This window comes from Crocuta crocuta, unplaced genomic scaffold, assembly GCF_008692635.1.
Source record: "Crocuta crocuta isolate KB4526 unplaced genomic scaffold, BGI_CrCroc_1.0 scaffold262, whole genome shotgun sequence".
Classification (NCBI taxonomy): Eukaryota; Metazoa; Chordata; class Mammalia; order Carnivora; family Hyaenidae; genus Crocuta; species Crocuta crocuta.
Genome location: NW_027528869.1, coordinates 3,273,137 through 3,295,439, shown reverse-complemented (window position 1 = coordinate 3,295,439; position 22,303 = coordinate 3,273,137). Strand labels below are relative to the sequence as shown.

At 39.3% G+C, this 22,303-nt stretch overlaps 3 protein-coding genes across 8 annotated transcripts in view; 1 reads left to right on the top strand and 2 right to left on the bottom strand.

Moving 5' to 3' along the window:
* Positions 1-2,585: 2,585 nt before the first annotated feature.
* Positions 2,586-18,708, bottom strand: WBP11 (WW domain binding protein 11). Of its 2 annotated transcripts, none has more exons than XM_077756428.1 (12): positions 18,641-18,708; positions 16,926-17,038; positions 16,180-16,211; positions 15,237-15,330; positions 11,879-12,075; positions 10,481-10,614; positions 10,075-10,274; positions 9,222-9,413; positions 6,597-6,698; positions 5,896-6,186; positions 4,757-4,939; positions 2,586-3,603 (listed from the first exon to the last, which is right to left on the bottom strand). In XM_077756428.1, the coding sequence occupies exons 2-12, from the start codon at positions 16,987-16,989 to the stop codon at positions 3,170-3,172; spliced, it is 1,923 nt and encodes a 640-aa protein (XP_077612554.1). In that variant the 5' UTR covers positions 16,990-17,038; positions 18,641-18,708; the 3' UTR covers positions 2,586-3,169. The 2 variants fall into 2 exon arrangements, with proteins under 2 accessions (XP_077612554.1, XP_077612553.1); XM_077756427.1 differs by having other exon boundaries at positions 18,579-18,664.
* Positions 18,708-22,303, top strand: part of CUNH12orf60 (chromosome unknown C12orf60 homolog) — a 19,636-nt gene continuing 16,040 nt past the window's right edge. Inside the window, exon 1 of one of the 4 annotated variants that reach the window (XM_077756429.1) lies at positions 18,708-18,850. The gene's annotated coding sequence lies outside the window, so the exon portion shown is untranslated. The other 3 variants (XM_077756431.1, XM_077756433.1, XM_077756430.1) reach the window with 3 other exon arrangements.
* SMCO3 (single-pass membrane protein with coiled-coil domains 3) overlaps positions 20,106-22,303 on the bottom strand; it is a 10,862-nt gene continuing 8,664 nt past the window's right edge. For both annotated transcript variants that reach the window (XM_077756434.1, XM_077756436.1), the window contains one exon: positions 20,106-21,751. In XM_077756434.1, the coding sequence (XP_077612560.1) occupies positions 21,058-21,735 (678 nt within the window). In that variant the 5' untranslated portion in view covers positions 21,736-21,751 and the 3' untranslated portion in view covers positions 20,106-21,057. The remainder of the gene's footprint in view (positions 21,752-22,303) is intronic.

Genomic DNA, 22,303 nt, shown 5'->3' with positions numbered 1-22,303 from the left:
CCGATACCTCATTCCATCAATTACCCTTTCATTCTCCAACCTCTCCCAATGCTGTCTGTTGACCCTCAGCAAAACGAAGCATGCTGATTAACCAAAAGCCCTCTGCTCAGCCCGTCCTCACCCGTCTGCACTCGGTCCTCCCTACTTTTCCTTCACAGCCAAACAAGAAGGCATTCTTAGAACTAAGAGAACTGTGGTAGGGAGAGTTATTTTGGTCTCACGGAAGTCCCAGCTCCGGCCTTTGCTAGAGTCCTTCATCCCAGGGATGGAAAGAACAGAAAAATTTCCCCACAGCTCATTTATCCCTTCTTGAACCCAGGACTGGGTGTGTAGACATTATCTATAGCTCTGCTCAGTGACAGCTTTGAACTTCACACGTGCTGCTGTAAAGGCCTGTCCTCCAAATGGATTCTGATGGATGAACATTTTCATAGATTAGACCTGCTGCAGTCGGAATGGAGGCCAAAACCTGAGCGTGCAGTTCTGTAGGAGGTGGTGATTGTGGCATCTTCTGTGGCCCGAAGAATTACTTGATGAAGTCAAAGAAAGCTGAGGAAATATTTAAGAAATGCCTCCCAACTGTATGTCCAGTGGAATTTTATAAAGAGCACAAATTGTAACATACAAAATGAGAATTGAAACTAAACAGTACTTTGGGTGTCGTCTAGGGCTTTACGTTGATCCTAGGCCACAGCTGAGTATTGTGATCCTTCACATTTTAAAGCCCAGGAAAAAGAGCAAAAGGAATTTCAAAATGACTTTAAAGGGCAATTCATGTGTGAAGTGACACTTTGAGAAGGAAACAGTAATACTTATCCATATTATCTGCTTAAAGGTTTGTATCAAGCTTAGCAGTGATCGAACCAGTGTTTTGAAAACATGATATAAATTAGGATCCTGACAGTAAGTGCCTACTCAGAACATACCCCAATTTTGAACTGCTAATTCCGTTTTCCTGCAGATACGGCTAACTTACAAAATGTGTCACTGTGCAATGAACTTTTCAGAAAATTAAACTAGTGCGATATTAGGAAATGATTTTAAGATCAACTGTTGACAGCTCCCTTAATAAATGTGAAACAGAAACCATTCAGAAAAAAAAACATAAAAAGCATAAAAAGCACATTAGAAATATTGCAGATCAAATATTGAAGAATTGTTTACACTTAGATTATAATGTTGACTTGATGATGGTGTGATGATGATGTAACTGTGTTCTAATCTTGTACCTCAGTGATAAAAGATTCCATTCACTTACTGGCCTGCACTGATTATACCAAAAACAAAATCCTCCCAATGATCCATACACTGCCTTGACAGGATTTGCTTTAATCTGAAAGAGTAACTTCCAAGAAAAGTCACATACACAAACGATCTCAGAATAGAAATCTAAAAACCCATCAAAGAAATCACCCTCAAGAGAATGACAGCCTTATTGTGTTATTGTACTATCTTTTAAGGACACCACCAACTTTTGGTGACTCACATGAAAGGTATTTAAGATCTAATGGAAAGAATAGGGATGCTTAGCCTAAACTCAACCCATGTGTTGTCTCATTGCACTTGTACATGTGTCTTTGTTCATAGAATATTCACACTTCGGGCCACTGGTTAAGTCACACAAACCCTTTAGCTTCAATATTCTCATTTGTAAAATGGGGAAAAGATCTGTGAACACCATTTCCCAGGATACTGGCTAGATGAATTAATTAGAAAATGGTATTGATGTAAATTAATTAAATTAAGCATTCTTATTCATTTTATGTAGTTTTTTTAAATGTTTATTAAATTTTAAGAGTGAGCACACACACAAACAGGGGAGGGGCAGAGAGGGGGACAGAGGATCTGAAGTGGGCTCTGCATGGACAATAGAGAGCCTGATGCAGGGCTGGAACTTAAAACCACAAGATCATGCATGACCTGAGCTTAACGACTGACCACCTGGGCGCCCCTCACTTTATGTGCCTTTTTAAAATATTATTTTTGAGAGAGAGACAGAGAGTGAGAGAGACAGTGCAAGCAGGGGAGGGGCAGAGAGAGGGACACAATCTGAAGCAGACTCTAGGCTACAAGCTGTCAGCACGGAGACTGATGCCCATGGGCTTGAAATCCCGAACCCCGAGATCATGACCCGAGCTGAAGTTGGATGCTTAACTGACGGAGTCACCCAAGCGCCCCTTATGTGCTTTTAATAAGAAAAGCTTATACAACTGACAAATTCAATAAAGTAAAAGAAGTAACCTTACCTGGCTATCTAATGGTTTAGAAATGGTTTAAAAGAAACTTTTACCATCAATTACTGTCAGCACACAAAGCTCTGGAAAAGTAAATAATCTTTGAGAAGATTCATCTTCCACCCAATTAATTACCTTTCAATTTCTCCAAAGCCAATATGATAATCCTGAAAGTCAGTCTCTTTTCTTTATCCCTTAAAACTGAAAACCTAGTTTTGACCGTATTTTCAATAAGATTTTCATTGTGTACCAGCTACGGGAGTTCCTTAAAACCCAAGCTTTAACTACTTGTTTCTTTTCTGTGCGTAACACAGATATCATCTTTACATATTATCAGTAACACAGAGGATGTCTTGGTGTAGAACATTTATTTATTTATTCCATGAAACACTCAAAGTTTAGGTCAGTGGGAAATAATTTTAATCAAAGAATTGTACAATTTCTTCCCACATATCTTGCTTTGTATTAGGAAATGACACTGCGATCCATTTCACTAAAATATTACAAAATATTTACAAGAAAATATTAAAATAACTCAAACACAAAAGGCAAGATGGGGTAAAATAAACTTTTTTCCCCCAGAAATCTCTACTCCAGTGCCCACAGCACACAAGAAGAGAATCAAAACAAATAAGTAACAAGGATCCCGCGATCACGTTTCCAGAGAACCGGAGAAGGGCACAGACGGGATGACAACGGCGGCATGAAGGGAATGGATGTGAGCAGCACGGCTTCAGTAACGAATCTATTCTGAATGAAATAATTCTCTCTTATATGCAATAAATTCTGAACAAGGCTAAATTTTAGGATACTCCTTGAACTGAAATTTAAAAATACCCTGACAGTGAAAGCAGCTCTTTCACTAAGTTTAATAAGAGCCTCTTTCCCCACGAACCGCTCACGTGAACAGAAAGCTGTTCTGGCATTAAAAGCTGTCACAGAAGCCCTTCCATCTCTTTCATGAAAGCTTCATAAACATCATCCTTAGTCTGCACGGAGACGGGGACAGATGGACCAGACTTGGGGGCTGCTTTGGCAAGAGGCACAGCAGACTCATCCTCTGACTTTCTTTGGGGAGCAGCAGTGGCCCCTTTATTCTCCCGACGTACTCTCAACGCCGTGGGCACGAATCGAGTAATCTCTGCCTTGGGATTGGTGATCTGTGGCTTGGCACTGATGGTTGCTGTGGCTTTCTTCTCGATGGTGGCTGCGCTGGTATCATCCGCCTTGGGCCGCTGAATCAAGTTGGGGGGAGCACTTAAAACGCCCGGGTTCGGCAAGGGAGCTGGTGGGAAAAGCCCAGGTGGGGCAGGTCCAAGTGGAGGCACCAGAGGGGGGCGCATCATGCCAGGACGGGGCGGAGGGATACCTAGACGAAGGAGGAAGCGGGCGCGTGACTACTATGCGAAGACATTTTAACCACTAAGGATGTTAAAAACACAGGTTGACAATTTTTTACAAAATGGACAATTTAGAGAAAATAAGCTAAAATGATGCTGCTTGCTATTTGAAACTAAGGAATATGTTTTGACAGTGAGAAATATTTTATCATGAAACACTATTCACTTTCAGTCTGTATCCCTGTACTTGTTCTCTTCCTCTCAGAGTAACGTACTGTTTTAACATATAAAGTTGACAACACCAACTGGTTTCAAGTAGGATTTCAAATTTGTCAAATTTCAAGTCTGACAGCCCAAGACATTTTACTAGCTGTATAAGGCAGATGCTAGCGGAGGTTTGATTCTCATGCATTATTTACGGATTTCCACACCATCCCTCCCCTGAGAAGGGTAACCTAATGGGCAGGAAAATATAATTTTAACCCTGGAATAAGAGAACGTAACTAAGCACACACAGTGTGTCACCACCACCGGAAAAGAATTCATTCCTTTTGATGTTTCTGACATACCAATGTCATTTACCCAGAACCTCCAGATTTATTTTTCTTCAAGCACCACTTTTAAGATTGAATGCAAGGGACACAATTTCATAGAACCTAAGATGCTACTGCTTTTACAGACTCATAATTATCCCAGATATCAATGAGAGTCTGGGGAGCTTAAAAGGAGGCTTTCACATTAAGCTGGGAGTAATGTAATAAACAAGAAATATACATACCACATAAACTAAGAGTGCAAAGAAATTTGCATATTTAACAATGATATTGGGTAGAAGGGAGGCAGGAATCTGCCTTATAATTTTAAACTTTAAGTTCACACTCATGTAAATAAATGGAATGACTTCATAATTAGAAGCCTGCTCCCGTCTCTGCAAAATATCCTACTCAAATGGGAGAGCTTAATCCAAAGTGGTCTTTGGCTGGGAAAAGTCCCTCACATGACAGACAGAATCCAATGCAAATACCCTTTGGAAAAACTCAACTTCAACCTAGGCCAAAAGTAATTTAAAAACATCATTTTAGGATAGCCCTCGATTTCAGAATACTGAAATGTGAAAATATGTCTTAGAGCAGATGAAATATGTGGTAGTCAAATTTTTATAGTATAAACCAAAAGCTTCACCTGGAGGTGCAGGGGGAGGTAGCCTTGGTGGGGGTCCCCGAGGAGGAGGGCCAGGAGGCAGACCTGGAGGTGGACCTGGGGGAGGGCCAGGGGGCCGGCCTGGTGGTGGGCCTGGAGGTAAAAGTCGGGGTAAAGGCCCTCGGAGTCCTGGCATTCCAGGTGGTCTCAGGAATGGAGGAGCTCCTGTAAAGAGAAGAGTGACAAATTAATTTCAGACAAATGCATATGAAATCGTAAATGTGGTATAAGCATGTGGCCTGGCTTATCATTTTAATTTGAAATCACCGAACTTCAAAAACTGATCAAAACATATGTGGAAATTGAATTCATTCAACAAATATCTGAGCACCAGATAGGATAGTAATTTTGTTATGGATCATTTCTCTTTATATGCCAGCACTGACAAAAAAACATAATCGCAGCTCTGCTGGGCTAGAAGTTGTACAAAGATGAGAAGAATGCTAAAATTCCAAAATAAAGCTGAAAATGGAATACAGAGTAGGTGCTTTAAGAATTCCCCTGAAACACAGTAAGATCGTGACAAGGACCTCTGAAAATGACATAAGTTGGTCATTTGCTTTTGCACCACCAATCAGAAAAGGATAAACTCAAGTGAAAAAAACTTAACTGGCCAACTGCAGTATGAAGGACTATAAAATCATAAATAGCCAACAAGTTAAAATTTTAAATAAACTTCTTATACTTGTATGTCAAACTATATTAACAGTGGTCACTTTTGTCTCTAAAGACTGACACCCAACAATTTCCAACCAAAGGATACCTGATAGTATTTACTGAGCCCTAGTCCCACTAGCTACCAATTTACAATGGGGCCAACTTATCATACTAAAACGTAGTACTAAAGAAACCCCCATATTCCATAGTCCAGTTTCTGTTTGCTACCATCAGAAGTACAGAACCCCAAGAAAAGAAGAGCTCTGGAGAGAAAGACGGCTGCTGCAGGTACTATGAATTGCAAGCAGTGCTGTAGGAAAAAACTGCACTTATCCGTTCTGTCTCAGGGTATTAGGAGGGAGAAAATAAAACATCAACAGCCATGGTGTATACTTTTAGAATGATGTCCTCAGGCCACCACAGGGAGATGTGGTCACTCCTCGCGACATGGAAGCGCAGCTTACCGGGAGGTGGCCCGGGAGGGAGGCCAGTAGGCGGCCCAGGTGGCCGCAAAGGTGGGGCAGGCGGTGGTCCCAGAGGCGGTGGCCCTGGCATGGGAGGTGCCTGTATCTGAGAAGGAGCAACAGACTGCGGCGGCGCCTGCTGCTGTGAAGAGGCAGACGTGCCGTCAGAAAGAGATTCCTCCTTATGCTGTTTTTGTGATTGCTTTTCCGCTTCAGAATCATCAGAATCGTCCTCATCATCATCCTCTGAAAATTCTTCTACTTCTCGTCCCTCCTCTGGGATTTCCTGACCTACAAGAAATGTTAAACCAGGTAAATGGAGCGGATTCATTTTTGACAGCCCGTAAAAAAGTGATGCCTGAAGACACAGGCTCAGTTAAGCGCTTTCTTAAAATTAACTCAATAGTCTTCTTCAATAAAAGCCTTAGATGTGGAAGACCCAAACAGTACTCCACTCGTCTAGGCTAGTGGAGCAGAGTGAAATACGTCCGGGCTTTTGAACAAGACAGATCTGGATCTAAAAGCCAGCGTAACAACTTACTAGCTGGGCAACTTTGGGCAGCTAACCTTAATGTCTCCAAACCTTAACTTGTAAAACAAAACTTTAGGGCTGCTGAGACACTAACTGGGAAACTATATGTAAAGGACCTAGCAGGAGGAAACACCCACAAGGTGATTTCCCGACTCTTTCCCAGTTTTACCTGCCATTCGAAGCATCATGGCTTGAAGAGGAGTCAGCTCCTTCATGTTCTTCTTTTTCTTCCTTGATTTTCCAGGCATATCTGCAAATCTTACACTCAGACCTAAGGGGCCAGGGGAAGGAGAGAATGGGGTGGGTTAGGGACAAAAAATTCAGTAAATGCTTACTATCTAATACCATAAAGCACCAGATAGGACTGCTGCCCACAATATTTGGCAGAAGTTAAGTGCTGAAAGAGATAGCCGTATAAAAGGTAGTAAAAGAAGTGCCAACTGGTAGTAAACATATGCAATTGTGATTTCAACCTATAAATTTTAGAAACTTAAAGAATATTACCAATATCTTTATGCCAGTAAAACTGAACACCCTGATAAGAGACAGTTCTCTATAAAAATATAAAATACAAAAATTGGCCACAGCAATGGTAAGACCAGAACTTTTAAAATTGAAATGGTACTTAAAAATCTTTTTTTAACCTGGCCCAAATAATTTTACAAGGAAATTCAGCCAAACATGCAATTAAAGAAATTTCTTGTAAAAGAGCACAGGAAAAGATGGAATGCAATCCAGAACTCATGAAGCCAGCACAACCCTGATACCAAAACTACCGTACTATTAAATACAGTTGACCCTCGAATAACATGGGTTTGAACTGAGTGGGTTCACTTACATATGGATTTTTTGTGATATATACGGTACAGTACTGAAACTGCACTTTCCTTATGAATTGTTAACACTATTTTCTTTTCTCTAACATAGTTTATTGCAAGACTGTAGTATATAATACATGCAACAGACAAAACGTATGTTCATCAATGGTTTATGTTATAGGTAAAAACTTCTGGTCAACAACAGACTATTCAGTTTTGGGGCAACCAAAAGGTATGCACGGATGTTCTGGTTGCACACAGGGTCGGTGTTCCTAACCACCACATTGTTCAAGGGCCAACTATATAGCCAAATTGAGTCCAACAATGTTTTAAAAAAAAAAATGCATCATAAACATGCAGGGTTGTCCCAGAAATGCAAGGTGAGGTTTAACATTAGAAAGGCCATGAATATAATTCATTACATTAAACAACACAAAGAAAAACCATAACAATATCCCATTAGATGCTTAAAAATATAATAAAAACTCTTAACCAAAGTAGGATTAGAAGAGACCTTTTCAACCTTATAAACTGAGCTATCCACTAGACGCTATTAAACCTTTTTTTTTTTTTTTAAATGTTTTATTTATTTCTAGGAGAGAGAGAGAGAGACAGCGTGAGCAGGGGAGGGTCAGAGAGAGAGGGAGTCACAGACTGAAACAGGCTCCAGGCTCCGAGCTGGCAGTCAGCACAGAGCCCGACGCGGGGCTCGAACCCACGAACCGCGAGATCATGACCTAAGCGAAAGTCGGACGCTTAACCGACTAAGCCACCCAGGCGCCCCATAAACCTCTTGCTATAGGGTACAATATTAGAAGCAGTCTTTGTTGGTAAACATTTACAAAGTTCCATGTGGGCAGGACTTTAGTTTTGTTCACTTTGTATCCTTTGTCTAGGAAAATTCCTTGCATACAGTACAAAATGAACAAATATTAGATGAATGTCATAGGATAGCCACTTGCAGCACATGTACACTGATGGGTATGCATTAAGTAAAAAAAGGTGGCGAAAAAGAGGAAAATGAGGCAAAGGATCACACAATGCCAGACAAAAGTGGAGCTGCTGTGGCTCTAAGGACATTTTATTTTCCAGTGCTACCCCCTCTGTCCGCTGCCACCCCCTCTGTCTACCTCCACCCCCTCTGTCCACTGCTAGCTCCTCTATAATTTTTCATGATCAGTTCTATCCACCCCTGTAAACAACCTTCTTGGTTTGCAACCATGATTCTTAAGAAATTATCAGAGGAAAGATTTGTCACTGTTATAAATGCATCAGTAGTATTACTAATACATAAACGTGGTATTGTCGGTTAGCAAAACAATTTTAAAATACACTCCAAGACTACAAAGGTGTGAGAGATTATTATACACTTTGCACTACTCAGTTTCTATCATGATGCTTAACATTTTCTTGATGAATGTCAGAACTACTTTTTAAAAGTACACATAATGCAGACTGATTTTATAATAATCAAATGGACACGTAACCTACATTTTGGATGTTGCCACTATATGACCCCACTTGCAAGTGTACCTGAATTATAATTATGGTCTGGTTCGTGTTAAGATACAACACAGAAAACGTAAAATATTTAAACAGGCTTATTAAAAAACAACAATGCGAATACGGCTTTCTCAATGTGGTTATGTGCTTATCCTCCTTTCTCCCTCCACACACCCACAAGAGTACATCCTCACGCTGCTGAAACAGTTCTTACCTTTTTCTCCCAAAGTGGACTTTATTACATAGATTTCATTATTACACACGCTGCTTGATCTATTTTTCTGTCACAAACACCCACGGAGTAGGTAGCGTGTGTCGAGAACTTTTGAGACGGACAAATGGCGACGAAGAGAGGGCTACGATCCCTTCTTTCAAGACGCTCACAATCACGTTTACAGGTGTGTTAATAAGTCAGGACCTTTGTCTCGTGTGCTAGTTTTGATCAATACCATGGACCTCTCATCAGCACATACCTGACTTTTTTTCCTCATTGTTCTCTCTTTCATTATCATCACGGTGCACAAACTCATCCCCTTCACTTTCTCCATCTGATCTGTCAGTGTCGCTGTCATCAGTGCTGTCATCATGCTTATCTTGATCCATGTCCTCAGGATACCCGTCATCTTCACTGGTGCTGGAAACATCATCATCATGGCCCCGTTGAGCTGACCAAGTAGGAAGGAGCAGGAAACAAGCATTATGACTGGACCCTCCACGACACAGGGTGTACCGAAGCACAGAAAACTGCTATTTAACGCAGAATAACTTAACTGTTTAAAAGATTCTGTATATGATATGAGCTCTTTATACAGTCCAACAACATTCCCATATGGTAACAGTTTTAAAATTTTTTTGATAACAGAAGGTATTTTTTATAAGGTTTAAATCTGAAATCAAATTCTATGTGGCAACTTGTGTACACACACACATATACCATCACTGGCTGTATGAAACTATGCTCTAGTCTGATGACAATAAAACTGAAAAGGAAACAAGTATCTGAGTCTTAAGAAATTGTAAATTTCTTTTTAAATTTTATTTAAATAAAAATTTAAATTTAAAAAATTTTTTTTAAAATAGGCTCTACACAGAGCCTATTTTAAGACACAAAAACATTTCTATACCTCTTTATGTATAATGCTTTTACTTAGTAAATTCTGGGAGTTACCCATCTGCTAGTAGCACAGCATATTAATTTACATTAATAAATGTAAACCTCATTTATTTCCCGAGTTCTGAAAATAGCAAACCAGATGTTAAACAGAGCCAACTTAAAAGAGGACAGTGGAAAGGCTGTTAAAAGCAAAAGGAACAGTCACTCCTTACCAAGTTCAGGACTATATAACATGTCTTCATCCCGCCTACGAGGCGGAAGGTCTAGGGCGAAGCCCACTTTACGGCCATACATTTGTAAGACTTGAGGAGGTGGTGGACCAGGGGGGGGACCAGGAGGTTTTCTGCCAGGGGGCAAACGTGGAACACCGTGTCCAAGAAGAGGAATTATAGAAACTGCCCGCGTTGGAGGTCTGTGAAGAAAAATTTAGTTATCACATTAATAATGAGGAGATACTTATTTCCTCTTCTCAAATATTTTTAAGGGATTTCTTCACATTTAATCAAGTGAGGCACCACTTACATTCACATTACCTTTTATTTCCCACTACAATAATTTTGGCACTGGTCAAAAGGTCCTTTCAATAAATGCTATCTGATTATGCCACCACTTCCTTACCCATAGGCTGAGGTCTTTTTAAGGATGGAGGGGGGCTGGGCACCAGGAAGTGGAATGTCCTGGATCAGAATGTTGGAAGGAGCATGCGGCATATCTGGCAAGGGAATACTCTCCACTTCCACATGCTGAGCATTCTGAAACAAGAAAATTTTTCAATAGTATGATAAGAGCAATCCACAAACTAAACACTAAAAATTCACTATCTGCTGTTTCATAAAGTGGATTTGCTTTCCACGTAAATATCAGGAAAAAAAAAAATCAATATTTGTCAATATTTCCAAAATGTGTCAACGAATGGAAAAAAAAACCCTTAGCACCTCTAAAAGACAAAACTGTTGTTTTCGTCTCCCCTATTATCAATGTATCCTTTCGGGTTATGGTTTGAAATAGCTGCTATTTATAGAAATCCAACTGTTAAAAGTATCTAGCAGCAAAGCCACCCTTTTAAATATTCTGGATGATCAACAGCACTTACCAATTAACTTAGAAATAGCATATAATCCATGGAAGAGCTCGGGTTTCTAAAATTAGTCTGCCTTTGCTGAATTTCTGCCACATACTAGCTGTGTGACTAAGTTATCTTAGTTTCCTTATCTATAAAATGGGACCTATACTACCTACTTTATAATAACTATACCATTTTTTCCCACATTTTTGAAACAAAATTCACAGTGAAATGTATACATTCTGTGTTTTGACAAATGCATACAGTTCATACTTCTCTGTCAATCCCTAACAATATCCCAAAGCAACCACGGTTATGTTTCCACCCACAGATTAGTTTTGCCTGTTCTAGGATGTCATACAAACGTGGTAATTATGAAAGAAGTTCAACATATCCTTTAAAAAATTTTTTTTATCTCATGCAGTTTTGATGATCAGTAGATCATTCTTCTTTATTGTTGAGTACATTCAATTTTATAAATACAGTAGTTTGTTTATCCATTATCCTATTAACGGACATCTGGGCTATTCTCAGTTTTTAGCTATTAGTATGTTGGCAGATGGATTAATTTCTCTTGCGTAAATATGTAGCATTAGATTTGCTGGCTCATGGGGCAGGTGTATGTTTAGTTTGGTAAGTAATTGTCAAGAAGGGGCACCTGGGTGGCTCAGTCGGTTAAGTATCCGACTTCAGCTCAGGTCATGATCTTACGGTTCATGAGTTTGAGTCCCACGTTGGGCTCTGTGCTGACAGCTCAGAACCTGGAACCTGCTTTGGATTCTGCGCCTCCCTCCCTCCCTCCCTGCCCCTCCCTGGCTTGTGCTCTCTCAAGAATAAATAAACATTAAAAAAAAATTGTCAAGAGGAAGTTTAATATGACCAATTCTTACACTGACAACTTTAAGAGCAAATCTAAACACATTTTAGTTTTTCTCTCTAAAGAAACTGATTACCTTGACAGCATCAAAATATTGGCTAAGTTGAGCCCTCTTCTGTTCATATTCTACTTCTAGCTTTCTCAATTCTTTGTAAATATCTGGATTCTCTTTTTCATAGAGTCGTAGAATACGTTCAAAGGTTTCACGCAGCTTTTTACGCTTGTCTTTCAGCACCTTCTCATTTAGCTGTGGTTGCTGCACTGGGTTAAACTCTAAGAGAAAAGAGTAGATACTCAAATTAAACACAGTAAGTCATTTCATTTAGGTATCAACTAGCTATATCATTTAATACAATCTCCCTATATGCTAAAACTTTTAAAAGGGGTCTAGACCAGGTATACACTTCTAAATTAAAAGTGCAATAAACATTTGTTGAAATTCAACATTTCTAAGATAGCCATTAATTTTACTTTCTTTTGTAAAAACATCACCTAATTAATTGATTTTCATCATCACTGTAATAAAAATCAAGTTTCATTCCCTTATGCTAACAACTTGCTATAGTAAGGCTTCAGTCAGACCTGAACTCTGTCATTTAATTCTGAGACCCTGGGCACTTTACTTGAATTCTATCATCTTTAGCTTCTTCGTCTGGAAAATGGGGACATCAACTACTTTACAACAAAGCTCTGATGACTAAACGGGGTCACAAATAAAATATCCAGTGGTGTCTAGCTCACCGCTTAATTATTTTTATAGTGGACTGGTGTCTACCTATCATACAATCCTTTCTCTTTCCATGTGTTCAACACAGGGCTTCATTTCAGGTCGTCTGCCCCAAGAGGGATCATCAGCACAAGACTCCTGGGCTTGCCTGGTCAATTATACCGGACTCTCTCCACTACCCTGTCAGTGATAGACTCAGAAAGCAAATGCACATGATCCAAACTGAAACCAGATCTTTCTCTGAGATTTTAAATGTGGATGTGAGAGAGTGAAGCTTTTTACAGGAGGGATAAAATATACCTAAAGCTATAACCTTGTGTCCCACTAATTCCACACACATATTTCACCTTCCATCCCAAGAAGTTCAATGGCAATTTACTCAATGAGGCTAACGAGAGAGTAGACCAGACAGACGGACAGTCTCAATATTTGTGTTTTCTAGGAGGGCTTCCCTCTGGGATTTACCAGAGGGAATCCTAAACTAGGCTGTACTATGTTTTATAAACTGAGTAAGTTTTATAAATTGTAATTAGAACCCTGATCAACAGTGTTCTTTTTTACAGACAGGAAGTTTAATGATCTCCTTCCCTAAATCCTATTAACCTTGGTGATTTATTCGGGAGACAGAGTCTTACATCACACACTATTCTTAGTGTGATTAATACAAGTGTTGAATGCCTGTGCTTTAATCCGAGCTTGCCACATCCTAACAGCAGGACCTCGAGGAAAGTATGTGTCTGAGTTTCCTCACCCATAAAATACGTGTAAAATCCTACCCAAAAGCTGTTGTAAGGATTAAATAACATCTGGCAAAAAACTGATACATAGCAAGAGCTCAATAAACCTCAATTATGGGGCGCCTGGGTGGCTCAGTCGGTTAAGCATCCGGCTTCAGCTCAGGTCATGATCTCATGGTTCGTGGGTTAGAGCCCTGTGTCGGGCTCTGTGCTGACAGCTAGTTCAGAGCCTGGAGCCTGTCTTCGGATTCTGTGTCTCCCTCTCTCTCTGGTCCTCCCCTGCTCATGCTGTCTCTATCTTTCTCTCAAAAATAAATAAAACATTAAAAAAAAAAAACCTCAATTATGACTATTATCTTCTTTTAAACCCACATAAATTATTGAAGTCATTTTAATAGGTAACGTCTTGACATCTTACGGACAACAACTGTCCACAGAAATATTTAAAGCAGAGGCAACAAACGGATCAGTTACAGCTGAACTGGGGAAGATGTGAGATCACGCAATCTGACCCAGAACTCTTGCCCAGGCTAAACGTACAAGCTTTGCCACATTATTTAACAAAGCTTCTAATACCATAACCCCACATCACTGGATTTTTTAAACCCATTTAATGTATTGTTGAGATCCACTGTACGTCTTTCACTCACTATCTGATTTTTGGCAAACCACTTAAATTGGGAACTTTTGCTAAAAAAAACTTAGAAAAATAATTTTATTGTGCAATTAAAAAAGGTAGAAATTACGCAATTAATAAAAGGTCCATCAATAGATAAATGGATAAAGATGTGGTATATACATACAATGGAGTACTACTCAGCAATCCAAAAGAACGAATCTTGCCATATGCAACAACGTGGATGGAACTAGAGTGTATTATGCAAGTGAAATTAGAGAAAGACAAACATCCTAGGACTTCACTCACATGTGGAATTTAAGATACAAAACAGATGAACCTAAGGGAAAGGAAGCAAAAATAATACAAAAATAGGGAGGAAGACAAAACATGAAACAAATATAGAGAACAAACTGAGGGTTGCTGAGAGGGTGGTCTGAGGTGGGGGGATGGGCTAAATGGGCAAGAGGCAGTAAAGGAAGACACTTGCTGGGGTGAGCAGTGGGTGTTATATACGTGTGGGATGAATCCCTAGAATCTCCTCCTGAAATCATTAATGCACTATATGCTAACTAACTTGGATACAAATTTAAAAAATAAAAATTAAATTCAATGAAAAAATGGTAGAGGAGCCAGAAAAATAAATCCCACGTTCTGATATTTAAAAAATGGGTCTTTGTGGGCTGGGATAAAATTTCCAACGGCAGCATCACACAGACAATTCTCATGCAACTTTGACGCAAGGAAAGATAAGTTATTCGTGTGATTCCAGTTATAAAGAAAGTTGTGACACTGAAGATGCACAGGAAGAAACTGAGTGAAATTACTCGAAAAAATGTGAAAATAGGGAGAAATCTTAATACGATATTCTATAAAATTAGATTTTAAGCATTCGATGACTTCTGCCACCTTGCTAAGTGGGTCAAATGTCTCTGATCTCATTGGGAAAAATGGGAAACTGATAAATTCATGGTGATGTAATATTTAGATTTACATGGTAGTTGCCAACATTAAAAACCAAAACACACAAAAACCTCCAGATTTCAAAAACCAGAATTCAGTCTTCTCTAGAAAAATGAACTGGTCAAAATAGGCTTTCATTACTTTGGTAACAATTAGTTCAAGCTAAATAATGGCATTCATCTTACTCTAGATAAGATCTTCAGTGTGCAAATCGCTCCCCACCCCTCCATTTTGTCTTCCTGACACTAAAACTAAGCCTGTCAAATGCAATTATGCTTTTGTTTTTCTCATGGCTGTGCTGCTTTACTCATTACCACCTGCTTATCTGCCTCTATGTAGAAGACTGTTTGTTATCCCTGCTATGAAATCTAGCCTTTTTATAAATTCTTACCCATTTCATCCAATTTCTCCATGTCCCGGATAATCTGTTTGGGATCCTTCATCTTTAAAACTGCAGCTCGTACCATCATGCGCTGTTTTTTGTTCTTAGAGACACAAATGAGCACTATGTCAAGAAACTGGACACTCATAGGAGTTTTTATTTCAATTTGCATCAAGAATCTATTCATTTCATATTTAAAATGAAGCTGAACTTCTCCTTCGTTTCTGATCTCATTTCAACCACCATAACCAAAGCTATGTAATTTTTTGCTCTCAAAAATGTTTCAACTTCAGACAAAGAGAGATAAACATTATTTACTATGTGTGCTTTCTTAGGCAAGTATTTCCTTGAATTTTGTGAGGATTTTAGCAATTACTTAAAAATTCTTAGTTTTTTAAGCTGAATTCTAGAATTATATATTAGAGAAAAAACTTGCATATTTGATACTAAACAATGAAATAAGAAAACCTAATTAAAAACGGTTAAAAATCTGCATTCTCTCAATGTGTTAAGGCATGATACTAAAAAGTAAGTACTTTCTTATTCTGGGAAAATACTTTACCACAAAGCCAACAGCTACCAAATGACAAAAAGGAACCCACAAAACAATTTAGAATCATATTTATTTCCATTCACTAATTCAGTAGCTTTTCACAGAGCAGTATGCTTTAATAGCAAAAAGAAATTCCTTTCAAAGATATTTACTTAACTCAGTGGGAAAGATAATCACACAATGTTACGATAACTCATCATGAGCTTATCTGCGAAGTTTTTTCAGTTCAGTTTCCAAATACGGTATTTTGGCTTAGTAAATTTTATGGTTTGTTATAAGCAACGTAAAGTGTCTTTTCTGACAAATAATTGTAAACGTTGTTTTGAAATCCACTAAACCCAAACAGTAAGATGTGCCAAACGCCACTTATTGGCTCATAGGATGCTTCTGAAATCATACCTTCTTTAATTCTCTCTTCCGGGCTTCTTTTCCTTTAGAGAGAGAGAAAATATAAAACTTTCAAATCTTGAACACTAACATTCTCTCCGACTTAATACCGATTCCTATTGTGGGAGGCTGTCCTGTGCATGCAGAATACTTAGCAGCATCTGTGACCTCGACCCACGAGATGCCAACAGCACCCTTCAATTATGTCAACCAAAAACGTCCTGAGAAGTTTTTGTTTTAAGCTTCTTAAAAAATAACTATGAATCTAAAAGAAAAAGATGTCATAAAATATTAAACAAATTTACAAAACTAACTTGTTCAAAATTTCGCATACCTGAAGAAAATTTTAAGCCAATTTCGCTTTGCAAGTCAATCAAGTTAAAAATGTAGGTACTGGGTGGCTCTGTAGGTTAAGCCTCTGACTCTTGGTTTCGGTTCAGACCGTGGTCTCGTGGTTCCTGGGTTTAAGCCCCATGTCTTAAACTAACAGTGCACAGCCTGTCTGGGATTCTCTCTCTCTCTGCCCCTCTCCCTGATCACGCACACACTCTCTCAAAATAAATAAGCAAACTTAAAAAAATATAGGCACTAATTTTTTTGCATGTTTAATTTTCATCATGTGCCCACAAGAACACTGGATAACTTTATACAACGGACTCCTAGCACAGCTGATTTTATAATTGAGGCATAATAGATTCTCTAATGTCTGCAATTTAATTACTCCTCTTCTTTATCATTCCATACTAAAGGACACTTACGGGCTTGGTCTGTAGGGTTCATAAATTTTCCACTCTTGGTGGATGATGTAGATCTCCGTCCCATGTTGACAACTTGTGTGATTTACTTATTCATAAAAAACTAAAAAACAAAACTGCAAAGACAAAGAAATAGCTTATTTTTCCTCTATTTACAAAATGTCTACCAACCTCTTGAAAAGAAACATTCCTTTGATTATTAACTTTTTAAAATGGATCACAGACCGACTCTGTCAACTGAAGAAAATCAGAATATGCTTCAAAAATATGGGACAAAACATGCATATAAAAAACCTTTAGTCCTTTTCCCACACCCTCCCTTTGTTTATATTTAGGGTGAAAGAGAATGGAGGTAATGATGTGGGTTGGAAACAACAAAGCTCCGCCTTGCCTCTCTCCATGGTTTTTCTTGGCCATTTATTCCCAACATCTTTAAGACAGTAAAAACTCATTAATTTAGGGCTATTTAATTCAGCTTTCCTGCTATAATTCAGATAGAATTCTTGACTCTCAAGAGCTTGAGACATAAAGGTGCAAATATTAAAAACGAAAGGATTATATAAAGGAGTGTCCAAAAATGTCAAGACACACATTTTCCTACTGTACCCACTTGACTCTTGATTTGTGCGTTTAAAGGTAAACTGAAAGGGATGGTCGTGTTTGAGGGAAAATATTTTCCAAGTCAAGACTTTTATTAATCTGAGACATATTACTTCTTTTTCTTGTTCCAATCAAGGTTTAACTTTTTAATGTTTACCTTTCCCAATAATAAAGTTGCCAAATTTACTTCCTTTTGAAAGGAGACTTTTAAGGGTGGGAAAGGAAGATCATGAAGCAGAATTTTTAGTAGCCTCTACAATCAACTGTACCTCCCCTTCTTCCTCGTAGGAAGATTTTGTCAGGAAAGTTCGTTAATGCCCTTTCAGCAAGGGTTCAAACGCCATAATTTCGGCTAAATGGTTCAGAGCTGTTCGAATGGCAACTAATTTACCCTGCGCAGGATTTCCTTCACAGGAAACACTGGGAGTTGGGGAGAAGGGAGGTGGAAACAAGCAAAATTAGTAGAAACATAGGCTCTCCTGTCTTTGATGCTTTGTATCTTTTTTGCTGTTCTCTCTCAATTACCCTCAAGCTCATGTTCTGACCCTCCTCTCTCACAACTGTAACAAAGAACAGATACAAATTACACAGAATTTCTACGGAAGACAATGGAGCCTTAGTGTGCACAAACGACTTTTCGTTCAAACGCAGAAACGACCGGCAAACTGGGCCACAAAACGGCGGGGAAACGAAATTTAACCGCAGAGGCTGCAGGGGGACGGAGCCCAGTTCCCCAAGAGAAGCAACAGCAGCAGCAACTGCCGAAACCATAGCGACGGTTGACCCTGACTCGAGGGACAAGACGTCAAATCTAAAGCAGCCGGTCAACGCGCACAGGCGGGAGGCGGCGCCGACTGACTCGGGTGAACGGCTGCTTAGACGCTGGAAGCCACACCGCCCTTGGCTCCAAGATCCCCCGGCCCCCGACCCGGGGGACCCCGACCGCGGAGAGGAAGAGCGGGGCCGAGGGGCCTGGTGTCCCCGAGGCAACCGCGCGGGTCCGGAGAAGGGTCGGGAAAGAGGGAGGAACGGAGTGGAACAATCCTGCGCACTCACACTTCTGCTGGGCTCCTGGGGCTGCAGGAGGCGGGGATGGGACGATTCTCGGCCTCTTTTACCTCGTAGGGGCCTTCACCTCTGCCTCCCGGTCAGCAACCCAGCCACCGCCATCTTGAAACCTCGCGCCCCTCCGCCATCCTTACGTCACTTCCTATCCTTAAGGCCGAAGATCTCAGCGGTTCTCGGCCCTGGTACCATAGAGAGGAACCAAGAACTTCGCGACCAGAGTCTCTTCCGCTCCAAATTAATGCCGATTGGTTGACTTTCTGGTAAGAGCCCACCCCCATCGCGCAGAACCACGTTAACTGACACTTCTTTAAACCAACAGAAATAAGCAAAACGAAGCAAGTGGGATAGGTGATTGGCTGATGAGAAGACTACTTTCCCTCTCGGACGGAGACATTCTGACTTAATTTCCTGGATCCCGGTTACGCTGCGAGAGCCTGGTCGGTTCCAGTTAGAGGGCTGTTCTGGTCTGTTTCTGTTGGCCGGAGTTGTATTCGTTTTTGGGTTTTGGATTTTTTTTCGTGATGTAAGCGCGTGCGATCGCTTTTCATTGTGTCTGTTTGAAAACAGACCCCCAAGTAACGCTTGGTACTGTGTTTATTGCTCTTTCCTAGCGTCCGTCTGGAAATGTATAGGCACACAGAACATTGTGTAGACCTGAACACGTTAGTGCCCGTGTTCGAGTTCCAGATTGTTCATCGACGATAAGTTAATCTACAGTAATCTACAATAAGTTTTTTGAGGAGGAAATGTGGAGATACAAGTGAAGTCAGTTTTAAATCTACAAGTGACGAGGTTGATTTGCATTGGCTTCTTTCCCTTTTGGTCTTCTCACCAACTAGAAGTCCTTTTATGATGTCACTATACTTATATACGGATTATCACGGGTCTAGGCTTTCGTCCTTCACGGTCTATCTGCTGTTTGTCTAAGACTCCTCCCCCTTTCCCTTTAAAGGTAACCTTAAATACTTAAATATTCTAAAATTTTACTTTTAAAAGACCCTCTTGGTTATTTCTGATCTTAGTATTTCTTACAGGAAAATGTTAGCTATAGTTAGCTCTTACTATCAGTTAGTGTAAATACACCAAAATATTGAAGGAGATATATAACTAATTTTAGCAGCAGAGTATTTAAATGTGCACTTAAACCATTTAAGATCGGTTCCTTACCTTTGTCTCAGAAAATTTCCCGATTTGGTTTTCCATCCAATTTTGAATCCCAGAAAGAGCATTAACAAGGTCTTGTAGTTTAAAACTTGTAAGTTAGGTAATAAAAAAAATAAGATTTAATTTTGAATATGAAGAAATTTAGTTTGCAACTAAGCTTAGGAAGCAGTGACAGAAGAGAAAGAAAATGAAGAGTACATTTGAAAAATTAAAGTGTTTGATCTAGCTTTTTAATTTTGGGGATATGTTGAGCTTTTAAAATCTCAAGATCTTAAAAAATAAACGATAGCAAACACATTCTTGCGTCAATAACTTAATGATTTTGTAAGTAGAACCTAAGAGTCTCAGTGGGTAGTTATTAGTTGGCAAAAGACACTTGTGTCTGCAGAAATGAACTGAACCATAGTCCTCCTTAGCTTCTGGATTTTTCTGAAATCAGGTAATTAGTGAAATTCGCCACCTAAAGTTTTATGTAGCAGAGAGAGCTTCCATTCTGATAGTATTGAAAATGAAATCTCATCTTTCTGAAAACTCATTAGGGTAATAAAAATTATAACTCTCCTTTAAATAACAAAGTGACAAATTCTTGAAAGAGTAACAGCTTCCTCCCCTGCATCCTAAATGCATGTTTCTTTTTAAATGTACCGGAGTGTTCATTCACATGAGGGATATTTAATCATCACACCACAGTTGCTTAGGGTTGGTTTTAATTATAGAAACAGAGCCTTTATCTTTTTAGTTTTAACTTTTATCTTTTAAAAAAGCCATCCAGGTTATAGTGTGTAATTAGTAGAAGTTACAGAACCATTGTGTTCTTTCATGATTGAATTGTTGTGAACTGTATTTCTGTCTCTTCCAGTTTATGGATGTAAACTGATGGTCAAAACTATTTCATTCAGAGGTCACAGTTTGAGTCTAGGCAGCAGTTACTAAGTACATCGCCTTAGAACTAAATGATGTTTGAAGCTAGTAGTAGAAATAAAAGTCAGCCCGTTCCGTGTAAATTTTAAGGATTCAGGGAACTGGAAAAGGTAACCCTTACACCTGCTCTTCCACAATAGCATTAAACGTAATGTTGTAAGAAAGTATCCTGGGATAGAATTTTACTTCACAGGGTCTAGCACCGGCTGATTAGGCTTTCATCGTTGACTCAAAACTCTAGAGTCCTCTCGTTTCAGCATCTCTAAACCATCTTTCCAAGTTGTTAACTGTATTTATGTCCATGTTGGAAACTTACAGAAAATAAACCTAATCAAAGAAGCAAAACACTGATATTGAGAAGCAGAAGTGGCACAGGGGCTGTTTATTTCATTTGGTGTTTCACTGTGTTGGTGACTTCAGTAATGGCATGATGGTATTTTTCTGAAGCTGACTTGAATTCCACCAGATGCTTCTCATAACTTTTAATGGCTGCTTGAAGCTGTGTTTTCTCCACTGCTCCCAGGATAGCACGGAAGATCATATCTATGCCAAGGCCAAGAACAGCAACTCCTATACTACCAAGGAGAGAAGCTCCAATTTGAGCTAATATGGTGACCAACTTGTTAATTATGCCGGTTGTGACATTTGAGCCCACAAGTTTAACAGCCACTGCACTGGCTGCAGAAGTAGCTTCTCCCAGGATGACTGAAATGACCTTTTGTACTATTGCAATTTTCTCGGTTTCCCTTTCTTTAATATCCTGGAGTTTTCTGTAAAGGGTTGGCTCTAGTTTGTCTTTTAGCGCTTCATCAACTTTTTGCAGTTCTTTTTGGATTTTCATCATGGCTTGGATGATGATATCACAGTTTTCCTTGATGGTCCCACCTCGTTGCATCTCAATAGAGGCCAGGCTGCACCCCAAGTGCGTGTTTAAAACCCCAATCAGCTTATTGGTGGCATGGAAGCTGTCAGATAAGCAGTCGAGAAGCTGCTGGTGAAGACGGTTGACTTCTTGCCTTCTCCTTGGGTTATCGGGGTAGAGGAAGTCACTCTGAGCCATATTTCAAATATAATCTCTGAAAAATAAAGTAGTAAATCTTCACTAAAACTTTTGAAAAGTATCTGTTGTCTGCATACATTTGCCCAGGAAATCTTTTACTTTATGAATAGAAAAAAAGCTAAGGAATTCCTCTGAAAATGCAACAGGTTCTTTGAAACAGTTACACTTACGAAACTTTGAGTCACTGTACGAAAGTGTGGGTAACAATGCAACCTATTGATGCATTAATTGAGGTGCTAGCTCTTTGTGGTGGAGAGAAATCCTAGATGGGGAACATTTGTGTTTTTCAAGATCTGATTATTAACAAATAACTGTGACTATTTCTAACTAATATTTAATAATGTTTGACATAGGCTGTAGTTAGCTCTTGATTCCCAGGGCTCCTTAATTTTCCCAAACCCTCGTCACCACATTGACTAGACCTACCAGACTGATTTCCTTAATATTTGGAGTTAAGTTAGTAAGGCCAGAAGAATATTAAGATCTCTGAGTTTACAGGGCTAATAATATCCAATTTTGTTTGTATACTGTTACCTTAATTTATACTATTCAAGTCACTCTATATGTC

Bases quoted from the DNA above. Each gene is read 5' to 3' on its own strand.
- WBP11 (XM_077756428.1), bottom strand. From the start codon at position 16,989: ATGGGACGGAGATCTACATCATCCACCAAGAGTGGAAAATTTATGAAC. The intron at 9,414-10,074 runs GTAAGGAGTGAC...CTACTTGGTCAG, and splicing joins GTTATATAGTCCTGAACTTG to CTCAACGGGGCCATGATGAT. The intron at 4,940-5,895 runs GTAAGCTGCGCT...TTCTCTTTACAG, and splicing joins CCCTCCCGGGCCACCTCCCG to GAGCTCCTCCATTCCTGAGA.